Here is a 17235-nt window from a genome sequence, read left to right on the forward strand (position 1 = left end):
AAGGAGAGAAGAGAACAATACGTGCAGAGAGGCGGCCAGGGGGGAGACGACGCGTGTGTGGCCTAGAGATCCTGCTGAGGATGTCCGTGTGCGTGTATGCGTGGAAATGGGATGGGGGGGGGGCTGTGTCGGCAAGAGAGGAAGCTGTCCAGAATGCCGATGCGCGGGCACTCGCTCACGCACAAGGGCACAGAGAAGAGCGGCACTGCGCAGCTGATATCCGTTCCTGCAGGAGAGGCGAAGAGAGAAAGACGGAGGGAGGGAGGGAGTGATGGCGCAAGTACAGCATCACCGCGTGCACGTCTGTCTACGTGTGAGGGGCGTGACACACCGAGGTCGGAAAGACAAGATGCGGAAGGGAGGCGGGCAGAGGTGTTCGTTTCCGTGTGTCGCAGCAGAAAAAGGGTGGGGTGGGGGGATGCTCACCCTTCTGTACAGCTGCGGCGTGGCTCACAACTGCGTTGAATGAGGCCGTAGATAGAGAAGGCGCCGTGCTTCTTGTGCTATCCAAGCACACACGTATATGTCTAACGGACAGAGCGCAAATTCCGTCAATCTAGTTCTATGCTCCACAACCAGAGAAGGCACGCGGGTGACGGCACGGAAGGAAACGAGAGGCGTACTGCCCCGCTCTGCCCCCCTTCCTTCTCCATCCTTGCGGGAGGAGGAGGCATGAGAGCAGTGCTGCGCCACCGTCTGTGTCTGTCTGTCTGACACGAACACACACACACACACAGACAGACAGACACAGAGAGAGAGAGACCCACGCACTTCTTCATTGAGTAGGTTTTTTTTTTTTGGCGGCTCAGCGAGGGAGCGACAAGGCACGCAGGGACGGCGGCCGCGCTGGAGAGCAGCTTCCATCGACGCTCCCCCGTCCAGTGCTGTAGGAATACCCCGACAGCCCATCCTTCATGGAGGCAGAGCGCCGCGCCTCGTTCCAGAGTTTGCCGTGGGCCGCAACGGCCGAGTGAGAAACCGGCGGACTCGAAGACGACAGCGACCGCTGCGGCCGCAAACGGGGCCACGGTGAGACATTGTATATGTGCTCACCCGCTTCGGCGGCGGTTGCAGCGGACACCGGCGGACTGCAAGATGCGGAGGGGCTGCCCGCTGCGGCAGGCGGCGACGGTTGCGACGGCGTCGGTGGGTTTCTGCTCTGGCTGCGGCCGCTACGCTGACCCGATTGCGGAACCTCCCCCGACGTTCGAGTCTGGACGACAGAGCCGGCGGAAGGGTGCTCCCTGTGTGGCGTGCGTGGGGGCTGATGCTGGTGCTGGTACTGCCGCTGGGGCTGAGCCGCGATGAACGCCCCCAAAGGCGGTGGGGGGCCAAGAGTAACGGCGGACGGCCGTTTCACGTCGCCGCTGCTGCCCCACGTTTGGCAGGACTCGACAGGGACGTCGCCGCCGACGACCCCGTTGCGCGCCGTTGCACCGCCGTACCACACCTCCGCACACGTTATGTCGCGAGGCCGGCGCGTCGTCGTCCGAGGCTGCGTTATGACGGGCGACTTCACGGACGCTAGTACTGCACCTTGCCGCAGGCGCACCACCTCCAGCGCCAACTGTTGCACAGCGGCAACGATGTGCTGGCGTAGAGGTGCGAGAGCAGTTATAGCGGAAGAGTTTGTCGTCTCTAGGGAAGCGCCGCCAAGGTGCGGCGACGATGCTGGCGGCGCCGGTGAAACGGCCGCTGATGACACCACGCTTGGAGAGGTAGCGCCGGCCGTGGAAAGGCGCGCTGATACCAGCGACAGTGCGGTAGTTCGGCCAGTTGTCGTGCGCGTGTGCGAGACCGCACCTGCGAGCTCCTTGCGCACGCCTTTCCTCGTCGGCGTTGCCTCTGCCGACACCATGAACACTTCCTCCACCTCTGGCGCCTCGTCATCGCCACCGAAGAGCTGCTTCTCCGTCGGCAACACGGCACCGTGGAAGTGCGGCGTGCAGGAGCTGTCGCCGACGACTGCAGCATCGACCGAGAGTGGAAAGGGGGGCGCGTGGGCAATGTCGCCGATCGTCTTCAAGGTAGTCCTCTCCACATCCAGGTGTAGCGCAAGCTGTTCTTCGAGTGTTGCGCAGCGGCGCTTGGCAGCCGTCGTCGCCCCAGTCGAGGCCCGCAGCTTCGTCTCAAGGCTTGAGATGTGCGCTTCAAGGGATGCTCGCTCCGTCTTCCAAGCCTCCGCGGCCGTCCCGCGCGTTTGGCTCTCTTCCTGCTGCTGCTTCAGCAGCTGGACCGCCTCACGGGCGTGGCACGTCTGCAGCTGCGCAAGGGCTGCCTTGTGCTTCTCCTTTAGCTCATCCAGCTCATCCGTAAGAGCTGTCTGCGCCGCTGCGTGATCGCGGAGTGCAGTCGCCTGACGTGCACCCTTGGCCTGCTCTCTCACAAGGGCGGACTCCGCAGCGTCTTTCAGCTGCGCCGCCTCCTCCGCAAGGGCCGCGCTGCGCTCGGCGGCCGCCTTCGCCTCCGCCACCGCGTCCTCGGATGCTCGCTGCTTAGCCGTCACCGCCGCACATGTCGCCTTCAGCTCCGTCAGCTGTGCCTCCAGCTCCTCGCGTACAAGCGCAGCCGTCTCAACCTGCGTCTCGCATGCCAGTCGCTGTTTCTCCGCGGCAAGCACCTCGCGGCGAGCAGCCTGCACATCCTCTTCATACTTCTTCATGGAGAGCGTGCGCCACTGGCACTCCGCCTGCGCCTCCTGCAGCGCTGCGTGAGCCCGGCCAAGCTCCGATTTGAGGTAGCGGCAGGCCTGCTCGAGCTTCGCTGCAGTCGCGCCAGATCGGTCAGCACTGCCCCTGGTGCCTGCGGGAGCGACGTCACCCCCAGGCGATGACTTCCGCCTCTGTGAGGGGAGAGACGAGACGCACCGGTGGAGCTCGCGCAACAGGAGAACCGCTTGCTTGCTTTGGTGGCGCAGCTCGTGCGAAATGCGGCTCGCGGAGGTGCTGCCCTTCACATTGTTTGCCGGTGCCGCCCGGGTCGCCCCACATGCTGACTGGGGCGGCGACGACGTCCGCGCACGCCGCTGGCCAGGCGTCGCCGCGGGTGGAGGGAGTGATGATGCGCGGTGGGTGCGAGGCTTCGGGGATGCGGTGCTGCAGTGCTCCTCCCTCGCGGTCACCGCTGCACGCGAGAAAAGACGCCCACTTTGTGCGTCATCGTCGTCTTCCGAAGACGACAGCTCCAGCGTGCGCGTCGCCGAGCTTGAGCGCGAGTGCGACTGCAAAATCGCGGAGCAGCTACGCAGATCATCCGCGTTCTCATCGTGGTCGTCCTCGTACACAAGCGTGCTGTTCATGTGATCTCTGCGCCAATTGGCAGGAAATTGGCGACGGCTGCGTGAGGAGAGTGCGGGGGACGGCGGCCTGACACGTTCCGCACCGTCGGTCCTGGAGAAAAGGCGTTGCTTCACGGTGAACAGCACATCCTGTAACGACTGCACCACACGTCCCTGGTCCTTTGAAGCCGCCTGCAGCGTGTGCCGCGCCACCTTCACCTCATCCTTGAGCGCTTCCCTCTGCTGCTGAAGTTCGGTGACGCGGTGCATGCGCCGTCGACTGTCGTCCGTCTGCCGTTGCAGTGCGTCACGCGCGCTCGTCAGGGCTGCCTCAGCCTTCTCCTTCTCCGTAGTCACCGCACGCACCTCCGCCTCCTGCCGGTCAGCGGCCTCCCGCAGCCGTGCGGCCTGCTCTGCGATGGTAGCGTCCCGCTCACGCAGGGCACCCTCCATCGAGGCCATGTTCCGCGCCAGCTGATGCATCCGAAGATGGATGTCGGCGTACTCGTCCTCCGTTTCGGCAGACGCCTTCGCGGCGCGCTCTCGCAGCGCGGCGAGCTCGTCGTCCTGCGCCGCCACGCGTGCTTCCATCTCCTGTAGCTCCTTGCGCGCCTGGTGAAGCTGCGCCTCGAGCGTGTCCTGATGTTTCTCATAGCGTGCGCGCTGCGCCTCCCAATCAGCCCCCGCTGCCTTCACGAGCATGCGCTGCTCCTCCTCCTGCCGCTGCTGCTGCTGCTGCGCATCTCTTGCGTGGCACAACTCCACCTCCAGCCGCTTCATGGAGTCCTGCTGCGCCTGCTGCGTCTGGCGCGCCTTCTGCAGCGCGTGTTTCAGCTCCTCGCACTCCCCTGCTGCCTCGGTGAGTTTCTCCTGCAACGTCACCCGGTCCGCGCACACGGTGTTGTAGGCCTCGACAAGGTCGGCGTAGCGGCTTGCCTGTTCCTCGACCTCCTTACTGACCTGCCGAAGCACCGCCTCCTCCTCGGCATCTCGCTCCTTCTCGTAGCGGCGCAGAGCTGCGGCGACAACGGCTTCCATCTCCGCATGCGTCACGAGGACCGCCGCGCCAGCCTCGTCATCATCATCATCATCATCATCATCTCCTGCCCTCTCTTCCGGCGCCCGCTCCTTCTCCGCAGCGATGTTGTCATGAGGGCTGCCCTTCGCAGCAGACTGTGGCGTCGACGACACCGGGGTGGGAGCGTGGGAGCCCATAGAAGGCGTTTCGACTGCTGGAGGCAGCGGCTGCCGGGCAGCCTCCACATCGGCGTAGAGGCTGCGAGACGGTGAAGCAGGGGCGAGTGTCGTGGCAACTGATGGAGACGGCGCCGTGAAGGCATCCCCATCCCAGCCAGCATCGGCTTCGTGGTCGTCGAGGCCACTCTTGTCGTGCACTGCGTCTTCTCTGTACCGCTGGCGATGAGGAGGGTGCGCAGCAGGTGGCCGCAGCATCGCCCCAGACGCGGGGGTGGGCGGGCGGTCACGATGCCGATGAGGGCGACGAGACTTGGCGGAAGATCGAAGCTGTAAAGGCGCCTCCCGCGCGTCCTTACCGCGCGGTGACAAGAAATCCAGCGCGCTGGGCTCTGCGCGCGAGTGCACCATGGTGGCCGACGCCGCGCCGGCGGATGCAGCAGCACCAGCGGCAGATGGCGCGCTTGCCAAGACACTCCGCACGGTAGAGTGTGCCTGTGACGACGCCGACGTAGCGGCAGGAGCCGTGGCGTAGGTGACGGAAAAGGATGAGGCAGGGGCCGCGGCTGGACGCTTCACGGAGCTTCCGCCAGTTGGCGAACGGAGTCCTACTAGCTCTGGGGAAGTGGTGTCCATCAGCATCTCGAGAGCAGAGCGTACAACACGGCGGCCGGAGTTTCTGCCGCCGCTGCCGCTGTGCCCTGCCCCAGCAGCCGCGGCGGTGGTCGATGACGTGCGACTCGGAGTGGTGAAGGCTGACATGAAGCAAGCAGTAAAGAGGACTCTCTTACTGTGTCTTTGTGTGTGCGTGCGTGCGAGGGCGTTGCTGGCACGGAGCTACACTGAGAACTGTAGGAGCTGCAGTAGTGGTACAACTGCGTGTATCAGTGGTCTATCGGTGTGCTTCGAACTGGCTGGAAGTTGTGTACGCTTGCGTATATGCATGTATGTGTGCGTGTGTCTACTGAGGTTTCCATGTACTTTTTGGAGAGCCCGAGTGAGGCAGTGTTTTCCTCTGCGCCTCTGACGGGCACACACTGGCGATCTCCTCTCCCCGGTGCCCTTTAGCGCGCCGTGCTTCCCTTCCCGGTTGGTGCAGCTGCTGCTGAGGCCGGTGCTGGCGTTGTGCGCGTGCGTGTGTGATGGAGGGAGAGCAGACCATACGCAATGGAGCAAAGGACAACAAGGGTGGGTGGGTGTGGTGTGTGTGTGTGTGTGCGAGGGGTAGGTTGGAGGGGTGTAGAGGCGGACCGCCGGAGAGGCCGCGGGGACACGCGCATGATACGTTCATCGACATGCGGCGAGCATCAGCGAAAGAGAGGAAGCACCGCGGTCGCCTGCGTGTTTCGAGGGCGGCCACACGACCACCAGCGGCACCGCCTGCCTCGCTCCCGCCGCCATCGCCGCATCCCCAGTGCCGCACGTCGGTGTGCATGTTCGAGGCTGCCTGTCAGTCGCAGAAACAGGAAGGATGGCGGGGTCGCGTGTGTGGCGCTTCGTTTTTGTCTCGCACCTCACCTCAACGGTGATCGCATCGGCAGCCGCTAAATACGGTGGATGGGGAGGGTCAGGTACTGTGCAACTTGCTCGCAGCGAGGAAAGCAGAAAAGCGTGCATTCTCGTTCGAGTGTGTGCGTTAGGGCAGGGTGTGTGGGGGGGGGTGAGCAGCAGGGGGTGCAGGACGGTGTTGGCACACTCACCTTTGAGAACGCTCCCCCCTCTTCCCCCCTCCACACACACACAGAGGGCAAAAACACTGAGGCCGCCTCCGTCCACGCGATGCAGCGCTTCCACGCTCGTATTCGCTCTGGAAAAGATGGAGGCCGAGGGGGGCGGAGGCCTCCGTCAGGGGAACGATACGCTGTTCGTGCTCCCACGCCCCATCGGGGGCGCACGCGTGCGCATGTACGAGCGCGTGCAAAAACACGGGCGCTGAGGAGAGTCATGTATGGGGCGGCGGCGCCTCTGACGGAAATGGGACGTCGATGGCGACAGTGTAGCCCATCTAGATAGGCCTGCATGTACCGCTGTGTGGGTGCCTGTGAGCGGCTCCGTAGTGGAAGAAAAGGAGGCGGGAGCATCCTTACGCGCATCGGCAAGCGGCCGATACACTCCGCCCCCGATCCAGGGCCGTTTCGAAACAGTAACAGTAGTGGCAGCCGCTGCAGCTACGGAGATACTGAGCGCACGTCTAAGAGAAAGAAGAGCTAGAGGTGCTGCGCATGCCTCTATTATTTGGCCACCGCCTCCCCCCTGCCCCTCCGCTCTCTGTCTGCTACGGACTGCCGGCTCTCTCGCTCTCATACCGCGCGAGAGCTAAGCGGATGATAATGGCGGATCATCTTGTTGATCGCCCTCACGTACTCCTCCTCCACGTATGCGCGTTTCGAGGCCTCTTCCTGCACAACGGCCTGTCTGGCCTCCTCCAGCACACGCCGGCTCTGCAGCCACTCCTTCTTAAACTGTGCCACGCATAGGAGCTGATCGTCCAGATCACCTGACATGATGTCGATCAGTTTGAGCCGTGCCTTGGCCTCCCGCCGCTCGCACTCCAGGCGGATAACGCGCTCCGTTTTGAAGAAGTGGTGCAGTGCCACCTCCTCCGCCTGTTGTTGCCTTGATCGGGACATGACTGGATGGAGGGGTGGTGGTGGTGTCAAGAGAGGGAGGAGAGCAGGACGCGATGAACGCTGTCTGAAGAAGTTCGCAGATGTGATGGATATGTGTACCTGCGTTGGAGTTGATACCACCGCCGCCCCTGGCACAGGTGAGCCTATGGCACTCAACAGCAACACCGGTGGCGATCAGTTGCGACACCGTCGCACGCAGCGCGTGCGTGAGGGAGTCACACGTCAGCGTGTCCACGTATGCCACACAACAAAGGAGGGGGGAAGAGCGGAGACGACGACGGAGTGGAGTGCGTCGCGGGGCATGTGCCCATTCGAGACAAAGACGGGCGCATATGGCACGTGATTGCGCAGCTGATGATGCGCAGGCCTCTGTGTCCTTCACGTACAGTACACCCAACGGGGACAGAAAGGGAGGAGACGCTGAGACAGGCAAGAATAGATAAAACGACGTCCCACACCGGCGTCATCAGGCGACTACCGTAACGGCCATCAAGACGACGGATGGAGGGGCCGTTGCTTCAAGCAAGGACGCTTTACAGCAGACTTTCTCGATGTGCGGATGGGTCCGCTGCACCGCCACCGTTCGCGCGGTGGTGCCTTGCCCACCTTACTCTGCTGGGGCCATTGGCGTCGGTCGGGCACGGCAGAGCAGCTTCACATCGAGGCTGGCAATGCAGCCCACCACTGCATTCAGAGAGGATGGCACGGAACTGCGGCGAGCAGCGGCGTCATGAGATGGCGTGCTTGTTGTCCTGCGTGGCCGCGCCGCCGCAGCGTCCTCGTCCGCATCGACGCGGCCGTGCGGCTGGAGGCCGTGCATGCCGTCCACACATGCGCGGTACGTGCGAAAGCCGAGGCAGTAGCAGATGCCATGCACCGTGAGCTTCCCCATGTCCTGCAGAACTGCGACGGCACCACAGTAGACGCACAGGCAAGCGGCAAAGATGGGGCGTGCGTCGATGGCCCAGGTCATGTACAGCCCGTACACCACGGCGAGGGCGAGTACAACGCGCAGGCGCGAGCGTCGCCAGAAGCGCCACCCCGCCCGCACCGGCGAGGCGCAGCTCATCGTCAGGAATAGGTTCAGGTAGAGGATGTAGAACGTGAGAATGCCGCCCAGGTGCTCCTCAGTGATGACCGGCAGCATGCTGGGTGAGACAAGTGGCCACCAGCCACGTCCGTCACAGGCAAGGCCGCCAGCAATGCCGAGGGCGACGCCGCCGACGAGACCGATAAAAGCCATCGTGGACGCCTGCAGCAGCGCCACGCGGTAGCTGAGAGAGCAGGGTGCCGCGGTCCAGTAAGTGTCGTCGCCAGCCTCTGTAGACACCCACATCAGCGTCAGTCCGTTGATGTAGGCCAGTGTCAATACGTGAAGGCCACTCGGTGGAAGCCCTAGTCCGACCTCGTTCGAGGATTCGCCGGCGCAGCGCCGCGGAACCGCCACCGCCAAGGCGGCACCGAGCACCGACAGCTGCAGTGCCGCCGCTGTTACCCAAAAGAAAACGGAGTAGATGGTGCCGAAGAGTTCGCGGCTGACGACAAGCAGTTCCACCACGGCGCCGAGGTGATCGGAGGTGAGGGCGATGTCCGCACCCCACAGCGCTCCCCGTGCCGCGGCTTGGCCCTGCTCGGCCGAAAGAAGCGCAATGCCGACATCCGAAAGGCGCGCCGCTGCGGCGTCGTTCACCCCGTCGCCCAGCACAGCTACGACGCGGCCTGACTGCTGAAGCGCACGCACGAGCGCTGCCTTCTGGCGAGGCTGCATCTCTGCATACGCGCGGCAGGCGGCGTACTCGCTCGCAGAGTTCGCAGCGGCGCTCAGGTCGACTGTCACACTAATCGCAGACGCTGGAGAGCGGTGCTCTGCTTCCCACAACCTCAGAGGTGGCACGTCGCGCCCGCACATCACCTCGGATTTTAGCTGCACCGCCTCGGCCGCGGCGGCGACAGCCCGGTGCTCATCGCCGGAGATCAGCGTCACGGCAACACCAAGTCGACTACAATCCGAGACCAACGGGGCCGCGTCGCTGCGCAGTGGGTCAGCGAACGTCAGAAGTCCTGCTAACCGCCAAGGGTCATCGCCCTCGGCAACGGCCACCGCCACACATCGCAGACCGCTTTGGCTCCAGGCAAACACCAGACGCTGCGCCTCAACGCATGCGGCGGCAGACTCTGGATGCTGGACGAGCGCCAAGACGGAGCGAAGCCGCCCTTCGGTGACTCGAAGAAGCGTCCCGTCACGCCGGCGCAGCAGGGCGGAGCTGCGATGCTCTCCCTCGTGCTCTACGTAGTCCAGCTGCGTGTACTCGTCACAGGCGTCCAGGTCCGCGCTGCGCAGCACAGCCCGCTTCGTCGCGTGCAGACTTGGCTGCCGCCACCGGCACGCCAGCGCCATCAGCTGTACCACGGCTGCACGCGACGGGTACCCTGCTAAGTAGGCGCGATGATGTGCCGCGAGGGTGCAGTGACCAGAGGACAGGGTGCCTGTCTTGTCCACCAGCAGCATGTCAACCGATGCAAGTGAGAGGAGGGCGCGGAGGCGCAAGAGGACGGCCTGAGAACGCTGCATGGCCGCCGACGCACCTCGCGACACTGCCACATACACGGCGAGATCAAAGTCAAGCGGAGTGCACAGCAGCGCAAGCAGCGTCGTCTCCCGTGCCACCTTCCACACTGAGTAGCCGTCCCACCCACTGAGAACCCCGAACAGCACCACCTCTGCCGTCACCGCTACGGCAGCTACAAGGAAGTATGTGCCGGCGTAGGCTCGGCTGAGCCGCTGCCGCTCCTCAAAGCCGTGCGGCAGGCGCTCTACGAGCTCGATGGTCTGACCCACGAACGTTTCTGGCCCTGTGTAGCGCACCACAGCATCTGCAGCCCCGTCCACCACCTTGGTGCCGGCGATCAGGAGCTGGCCCGCGGTGACAGCCTCAGTGCGGGTGCGCCCCGTTACGTCTGACATATCGATCAGCACGGACCCGCTGTAGAGAGAGCAGTCAGCGAACACCACGGACCCTGCAACAAGCTGGACAAGGTCACCAGGGACCAGCTGCGCTGACCCCACCATTGCCCATGTCTCCTCTCGGTAGGCAACCGCGCGACCCGGTAAGAGGCACCGCTGGAGGCGCCGCACCCGTGCGCGGTCCACCAGCGCCGTCGTCACCAGCACCGCGACTCGCATCACCACGAGCCACGCCAGGGTAAACCACAGGCAGTGGCTGCCGCCGACGACCTCGTAGACGAACGCCCCAGCAGCGACGAGGGCCGTGCTGGGAGAAAGCAACGCGCCTACAACAATGCGATGGAGCGGTGCCACCGTCAGTCGCACCTCGTTCATGCCGAACCGCTGGCGGGCTTCGTAGACGGCGGTCGAGTCGAGCGCGCGCGGCGGTGCACGCACACTGTTCAGTGGGAGCCACGACTCCGGAGCGCCAACGCTGCCGTCTACCGGTGACGCGGCAGCCGAGTTAGAGCTCATCCTCGAAATTGGGGGGGGGGCGACGCTGTGTGGGGGTACGTCAGTTGCTGGGGGAGGGGTGGGAGTTGGACAGCACAGCGGGCACCGAAAACACGCAGTGGACGCAGCGACTACCCCACTTGCTTGCTTGTGCACGTGTGTGTAAGCGGGCAGGCAAAAGAAAGGTGAAGTGCGCGTGTGCGCGCATCCTCAACTTCTCCCCGCGCTTCTCTTTAACCACCGCCACCTTCACGCTCACAGTAGTCTATACGGAAGACACAAAAGCATGCTGCAACGTGTGCGTGTGCGTATGTGCCTCTAATCCACCGCGCGACGTGTAACCGAATCCGAGTCAGGAGTCGCCGTTCTATCCCTCTGCTCCTTGAGTTCGACGACGTGCGTGCATGCATGTGTGCGCGTGTGTGTGTTCGAAAGAGAGACGGTGTGCATCAAGGCGGCGATACGATGGCGTGCACAGCACGAGTGACAGAGATGGGCGAGACAGAGAGACAGGAAGGGCGTAATAAGAGGGAAGGTGCGCGGACTTCTTGCATCGGCACACACACACACACACAGCACACATGACAGCTCACTGCAGCATACGCGCTCAGCGGAGTCGGCCATGACGCTGCTGGGTGTTGAAGAACAGACGTCCTACACCCGTCCGCCCGTGTACCTCTCGAACACACTGCCACCGCACCTGCGAAGAAGGAAAGAACGCACGTCACGCGCAACACGACGCATATGCCCCCTCCCCCCTCCGCCCACTCCTCTGCACGAACGTGTGCTGGCTGGGGAAGGGGGTGGGACGGTGCATGCGTGGTGCGCGCAGAAAACGCATTCCACCCATTTGCGTGTGGCTCCGGTCACAACCCGTTGTACTGGTAAGCGTGGTTGTGTGCGTGTGTGTGTGTGTGTGCCGTTACGTGTTGCTGGCTCTTCCCCTGCCTTCGTCTCCTTCATCGGCCCAGCTTTGGGGTTGGACGACGAGGAAAATCATACAAAATGGGGTGGGGGCTTGGGGGTGCGGCGTCCGCAAACTGCGGAAGAGATAAAAACGTGTGGAACGTGTGCATGCGGAGTGGTGTTGGTGGTGGTGATAGTGACGGTGACGGTGTGTGTGTGTGTCTGTGTCTGTGTCTGTACGTGTGTGCCTGTGCCTGCACCTCCTCCGTCGCCTCTATCTACTGGGCACGTGTCTGGTGTGTGTGGTTCTTGCTACAGAGCTTCCACACGCACACACGCGCGCACTGCCCCTCTCTCTCGTTGCACGGTATGGCTTTCCATGAAGCGGTTCTCGCTCACGTACATCTAAGTGCACGTGGTCGGCCACATCACGCACAGCCGCACGCGACAGCAGAGAGGGGGGTGAGAGAAGGCGGCAGCCGGAGAAACACATAGAGAGCCGAGAGTCGACATGATACGTGCACATCCCCATCTACCAACGAACAAGCGAACCAATCCTGCGCGCATGCACGCGCGCACCTGCCGTGAGACTCGGCTACACACACAAAAATGGGATAGAAAAGCGAACAGTTTGGCGTCTAACATTACAGAAACAAGAGAGGGGCGAGGAGGGGGGTCTAGTACGGAAACGCTTGGTAAGCTGTGGCGGTGAGGGAGGGAGAGGGGGTATGATGGAGGATGGCCAACGAAACAGCGCGCGCAGAGAAAGAGGGGGGACGTGAGACAAGCGCGCACACCGACACAGACGCACGCACATGTACGCATATATACAAATGTACCGACGAATAAGAAGGATGCAGGATGGCAAGCATGGTGACGCCGTAGTGGGCGGGGCGGGGAGGGGGTTGAGAAAGATGAGGGGCATGGCGCGGGGATGGCGGGCAACGAACGTAGCACACCTGAAGAGAGAGCGGAATGCGAACGCGGTTACGCACGTGCACGCCACAAGAGCTTCCGTCGTCACTCGCCAGGCGTCAGAACGTTGCGTGGGAACAGCCGCGGCTCCGCCTCATCATCCTCGCCTCGCTGCGCTCCAGTGTTGGCGCCGTCACGCTCCACTAGCACTGCCTTGCGCGCCGTCGTGATGCTTCCCACCGCGCAGGAGCGAACAACGACGCGATGTGGCACAGACGGCTTGCTGTTCTCTTTATCCGACCCATGCTTGAGGCCGATTTCCTCGCGGATAGCCCGGTCGCGACGGCGCTTCTCTGCAACGGCGGCCAACGCGGTAGAGAAGTCCAGCCGCCGTCGCGACGCCACCGTGGTGGCTGCTGCTTCTGCTGCTGCTGCACTCGGCAAGGCTTCCGCCGACTCGGAATTCGCGGCGCTACCCTTGTCACTGAGACTTCGCTTGCACGGGCGTTGGCCATCGTCCGCTGCAGTCTCCGCGGTGCGTCGATCAGCGTCGCCGCTGCTGCGCTGATTCCGGTAAGGCCCCTGCCGAAACGACGACGTGCCATCACGTGATGTCAGCGGCAGTGGGGGCACCACGGCTGCGGGTCTCGTCTTCGACAGAGGGACCGAGGATTGGCTCCCGGCGGTCGTCATGCGCCGAGGTGCAACCACGCTGTTGCTCGCGAGCGGAGCCACGTACCCGCTGGAGGCGGAGATGATAGGCTCGGTCGCCGTCGTGGATCCGCGCACACGTACCGGGCTGCGCTCCACATCGGCGCCTGACTTCTTTGCCTCCCCTCGCGCAGGCGCCGCATACACGCCGTCGCCTCCCGTGTTCTCGTTTTCATCTTCCTCGTCCTCCTCGACCTCCTCGGCCACACCTCCGCCGCAAATCGGTGATGTCGGCGGCGAGGACGTAAGGCTGCTGCTGGTGCTTCCGTTGTCGCTGCCATCCTCGTCGCCTTCCACACCTTGTACATGACGCGGACCCCGACTGTAGGCGAAGACGTTGTCGCGGTTGTCCATGGTACGGATCAGCATCTGACGCAGGTTCAGGATCGACTGCTGCTGCTCCTCGATCTGCTCGATCATCCGCTCCATCTCGCCGGCCATGTTGCGCCGCTCCTCGCGCAGTGTCGCCTCTATCTCCCGCTTCTCCTTGCGTTGCTGCTCCACCTGCGCCTCGAGAGACCCTTTAGCTTCGTAGAGAAGATCAATCTGTTTGCCTTGGCGAAGCAGGTCGCTGAAGAGGGCCGTGCTTTTCGAGTAGGCAGCCTTCAGCAGGGAGTCGAGCTGCGAGACGTGGATGCTGTCCTGCTCCCCGCGTAGGCATGTCAAGTCCCTCACGAGGCTCTCCATCCCTGCCAGCTTCGTCTCGTGCCGCTCCACCAGCCGTTCATACTTGCGCTCGTGCTCTTTAATGAGCGCCTCGTACCGCATCTTGGCGGAACGCTCCAGCTTGGCCTCCTCCAGAGCCTTGTTCTGCATGTCCATCACACGGGTGCGACTCTCGGACATCTCCCGCTTCAGCTGCCGAATGAAGCGCTTGCTCTCCTCGTTGCGCGTGGACAGCGCGACAACCTCGATGATCTTGTCCTGCAGCGCCTGGTACGCGTCCGCGTGTTTCTCAGCCATATCCTCGTAAAGTGCGCGCTGGTGCTCGTACATCTTTTCGTACCGGTTGCGTTCCCGCTGCAGCGCCTCATACTCAGCGAGTGGCACCATCGGCTCAGAGGCCGCCGGGCTGCGGTCGTGGGTGCTGCGCCGCGGTGTGCTGCGAGCGAGCGAGGTGCTGTGCGACACACTGTTCGGGTGCGAGCCGTGCGACATACTCCTCCCTGCTGCCTTGGGATTAGGCGATTTACTAGCGGACGCTGAGCTGAAGTTCATCTTCGTGACAGACGTGTTCGTGACGTCGTGCAGCGCACGGTGGTGATGGTGGCTCGGGCGACTCTTGCCGCTGCTGCCCCCACCGGCGCTCTTCCGGTGGGAAGCCGAGAGAGAGCCAAGGTAGCTCACATCGTACTCGGTGACGTCGACGTGGGCGGCGCTGCTGGTCGGCATATGCTGCGGCGACAGCAGAGCCAAAGCAGATGGCGAGGCGTCAATGCACTGCGCCGTCACTCGATCAACCGTGTCCTCGAGAAAGATGGCAGCGTCATCCGTGGACGTGCCGAGTTGGCGGCGCACCGGTGTCGATGGCAGCGCCTCGTACACAGCCGTCGCTGTGCCGCTGCCGCTGCGGCATGACATCATTAAAATTTCACCTGAGATGCAGCGGAGTGCGCCCCTGCGCCGCACGCGCACATGCAGATGCAGCGCCACACCCCTCACCACACAGCAGCGGGGAGCGAGGGAGGAGGCGGAGCGGAACTAGGAAAAGCAGCAGCGCGGCGTCGATGGCAGCCGTAGGAAAACAAAGCAGGGAGGCGGGAAGACAGCACGTGCCGCCGCGAGTATGTGCCACTGTGTGTGCGCGCGTGGCCGTATCTCCCTCCTGCTCTGCCTGTGCGTGCGCCGAGAACGCAGCGAAGGGGGACAACAAAGAAGAACTGTTGGACCTGCAGCGGTCAACGAGAAGTATGCGCGAGAGAGATGCACGAGTGAGTTTGAGAGGGTGGTTTCCATGACACATGTCCCTTCCACGACGACATACGCGCCCGCACATGTCCACGCAGACATCGGCATGATGGCTTGAACGCGATGCCGGCAGGAGAAGGAGGTGGGTGGGTGGGGGTCGCAAAAGGTGTGCATCGCAGAAGCGGTGCAAGCGGAACGTACGCACCTGCAGCCCTATCCCAAGTCTCCGGCGCCCGCGTGCATGCCCCTTTCGTGTTTGTATCTGTGACTGTAGCTCTGCGCGTGCCAGTGCGAGGAAGCGCGCACCGTGTCGAGCGAGAGCGAGAGGAAGGGAGGGAGGGGAGGGGGGCGTGCAGCCCGCGAAAAAGGGGAAGGGCGGCGCGAGTGGTGGCGGTGGTGGTGGTGGACGTGTGGGCTGAAATCGACGAGTTGCTCACTCTTTGTGTTGCTGTTAATCGAGAGAGTGTGTATACAGTTCTCACCCCGAGTCAAGCACGTGCAGAGTCGCGTTCAGGCACATGCGCAACGCGCGACATACATGCGGAGAGAAAGACCACCGGTGCAGTCCACCACAGAAACAACGCTATCATCATAATCACCACACAAGAAGGAGCAAGAGGCCAACCAGCGCAAGTGACATGATAAGAGAGAGACCGGCAGCGTCTTGCCTCACCCGTCCTTACCAGTTTGTCCACGTCGGATCCTTGGCGTACTCGGACATGTAGTGCAGCACCTTCTCCGTAATCTCGCGCTCGTCGTAGCGGTTTCCGAAGAAGTCGACGAAGCGGCCCTGTGGGTCGAAGAGGAAGATGGCAATGCTGTGGTCGATCAGGTAGTCCTCCTGCTCGGCGTCCTCTTCGGTGGGGATGGAGTAGTAGATGCGGTACGAGCGGCATGCGTCGTTCACCTGCTTCGGCGTGCCAACGAGCCCAATGAAGTCGGGGTGGAACACGGAGAGGTACTCGTCGATGGCCTCGAGCGAGTCACGGCGCGGGTCGCACGAGACAAACAACGGCGCAATGCGCTCCTGCGGGCGGGCAGCGCGGACAGCGTCGACGACGTGCGACATGCGGTTCAGCTCGACCGGGCAGATCTCCGGGCAGTGAGTGAAGCCGAAGTAAAAGAAGGCCCATGAGCCGAGGAATTCCGCCTGCGACACTGGCTCACCCTTCGTGTTCACCAGCACAAACGGCCCACCGAGCGCGGGGCGGCCACGCGTTTCGACGCTGACCCGCGCGCTGCCCTCCGCACCGAAGTAGCGCTTCTTGGCTTGGCGGCTTCCGTACCACAGCGTCGCGATGCAGAGAAGAGCAAAGCCTCCTATCATGCCGTACGTCTTCAACGCCTGCCAGTCTTTCTCGAGCTCCGCCGCCTCGGTCGCGTCGGGGTTGTTTGGGTTGGCTGCGCCCTGCTGGCGGAAAGCGCGACGGCTGCACGTAAGCGGCGTTATCGTGATGTTCACAAGGGCGGCAGCTTCGGTGGCGGCCGAACCCATCGGAGAGCCGCGTCGCATGGCACCAAAATGGCATCGAAGGCGCAGTAGAGCGTCAGAGCGATACGACTCCATCATCGACTCCCCACGGACGGCACACCGCAGAAGTGAGCGATGCATGCCTTTCCCTGCGCTCCGGCGTCGCGATCTGGATCAGCAACCCTCCCTCACCTTCCTTGTCGTGCACGTGTGCGTGCGTATACAGGTGAGGGTGGGCGTGTCGGCTTGCCCTCACCGCTGAGTTATCTCGCTCGGAGCTTTATGGCACCGCCGACTCTGCACCAGCCGTCCTTGCTGTACTGCTGTGTCTGCCTCCGCTGCTTTACTCGCACGCACCCCCAAAACGTTCGGTAGTGGAGATGGGAGTAGAGAAAAGAGTGAGAGGGGGAGAGGGGGCGGCAGATGACGAAGACGGCCCGTTCGGCAGCCGGTGAGGATTTAATGCTGCTTGAGGCCCACGTGATATGCGCGCGTGCACGGGCAAGAGGGTCCCGCGCAGCGGTGAGGTGAGGGACGAGACGGAGGGAGATACCCGGAAAGAGAGAGGGGAGGAGATGAAAACGGTGAACAGATGCAGAAGGCCTGCAGCATGGCGGCGGTCGGTGCCGGAAGGAGCGGCCCAGGCCAGCTGGGCCGCCGTTCGCTTGCTCTTGCCGAGTGGGGGCGTTTTGAGAAGGAGTTGACTAGTGGCAGGAAAACTCAGGATACAGAGCACCATCGCTTTTCGAGAGCAGCAACAATA

At 63.2% G+C, this 17235-nt stretch overlaps 5 protein-coding genes across 5 annotated transcripts; all 5 read right to left on the minus strand.

Moving 5' to 3' along the window:
* Positions 1–805: 805 nt before the first annotated feature.
* LINJ_04_1100 (conserved hypothetical protein) lies at positions 806–4729 on the minus strand (the record flags this gene model as incomplete). The annotated part of the gene is made up of 1 exon (XM_001462912.1): positions 806–4729. One exon carries the CDS (start codon positions 4727–4729, stop codon positions 806–808), a length of 3924 nt encoding a protein of 1307 aa, XP_001462949.1.
* A 2042-nt stretch (positions 4730–6771) lies between these two features.
* Positions 6772–7101, minus strand: LINJ_04_1110 (conserved hypothetical protein; the record flags this gene model as incomplete). The annotated part of the gene is made up of 1 exon (XM_001462913.1): positions 6772–7101. The coding sequence occupies one exon, from the start codon at positions 7099–7101 to the stop codon at positions 6772–6774; it is 330 nt and encodes a 109-aa protein (XP_001462950.1).
* A 607-nt stretch (positions 7102–7708) lies between these two features.
* Positions 7709–10582, minus strand: LINJ_04_1120 (putative proton motive ATPase; the record flags this gene model as incomplete). The annotated part of the gene is made up of 1 exon (XM_001462914.1): positions 7709–10582. The coding sequence occupies one exon, from the start codon at positions 10580–10582 to the stop codon at positions 7709–7711; it is 2874 nt and encodes a 957-aa protein (XP_001462951.1).
* Positions 10583–12487: 1905 nt separating this feature from the next.
* Positions 12488–14677, minus strand: LINJ_04_1130 (conserved hypothetical protein; the record flags this gene model as incomplete). Its single annotated transcript, XM_001462915.1, has 1 exon — positions 12488–14677. One exon carries the CDS (start codon positions 14675–14677, stop codon positions 12488–12490), a length of 2190 nt encoding a protein of 729 aa, XP_001462952.1.
* A 1003-nt stretch (positions 14678–15680) lies between these two features.
* LINJ_04_1140 (putative cytochrome c oxidase assembly factor) lies at positions 15681–16613 on the minus strand (the record flags this gene model as incomplete). The annotated part of the gene is made up of 1 exon (XM_001462916.1): positions 15681–16613. One exon carries the CDS (start codon positions 16611–16613, stop codon positions 15681–15683), a length of 933 nt encoding a protein of 310 aa, XP_001462953.1.
* Between the last annotated feature and the right edge of the window lie 622 nt (positions 16614–17235).

The sequence above is a fragment of the Leishmania infantum genome, chromosome 4, assembly GCF_000002875.2.
Source record: "Leishmania infantum JPCM5 genome chromosome 4".
Lineage (NCBI taxonomy): Eukaryota > Euglenozoa > Kinetoplastea > Trypanosomatida > Trypanosomatidae > Leishmania > Leishmania infantum.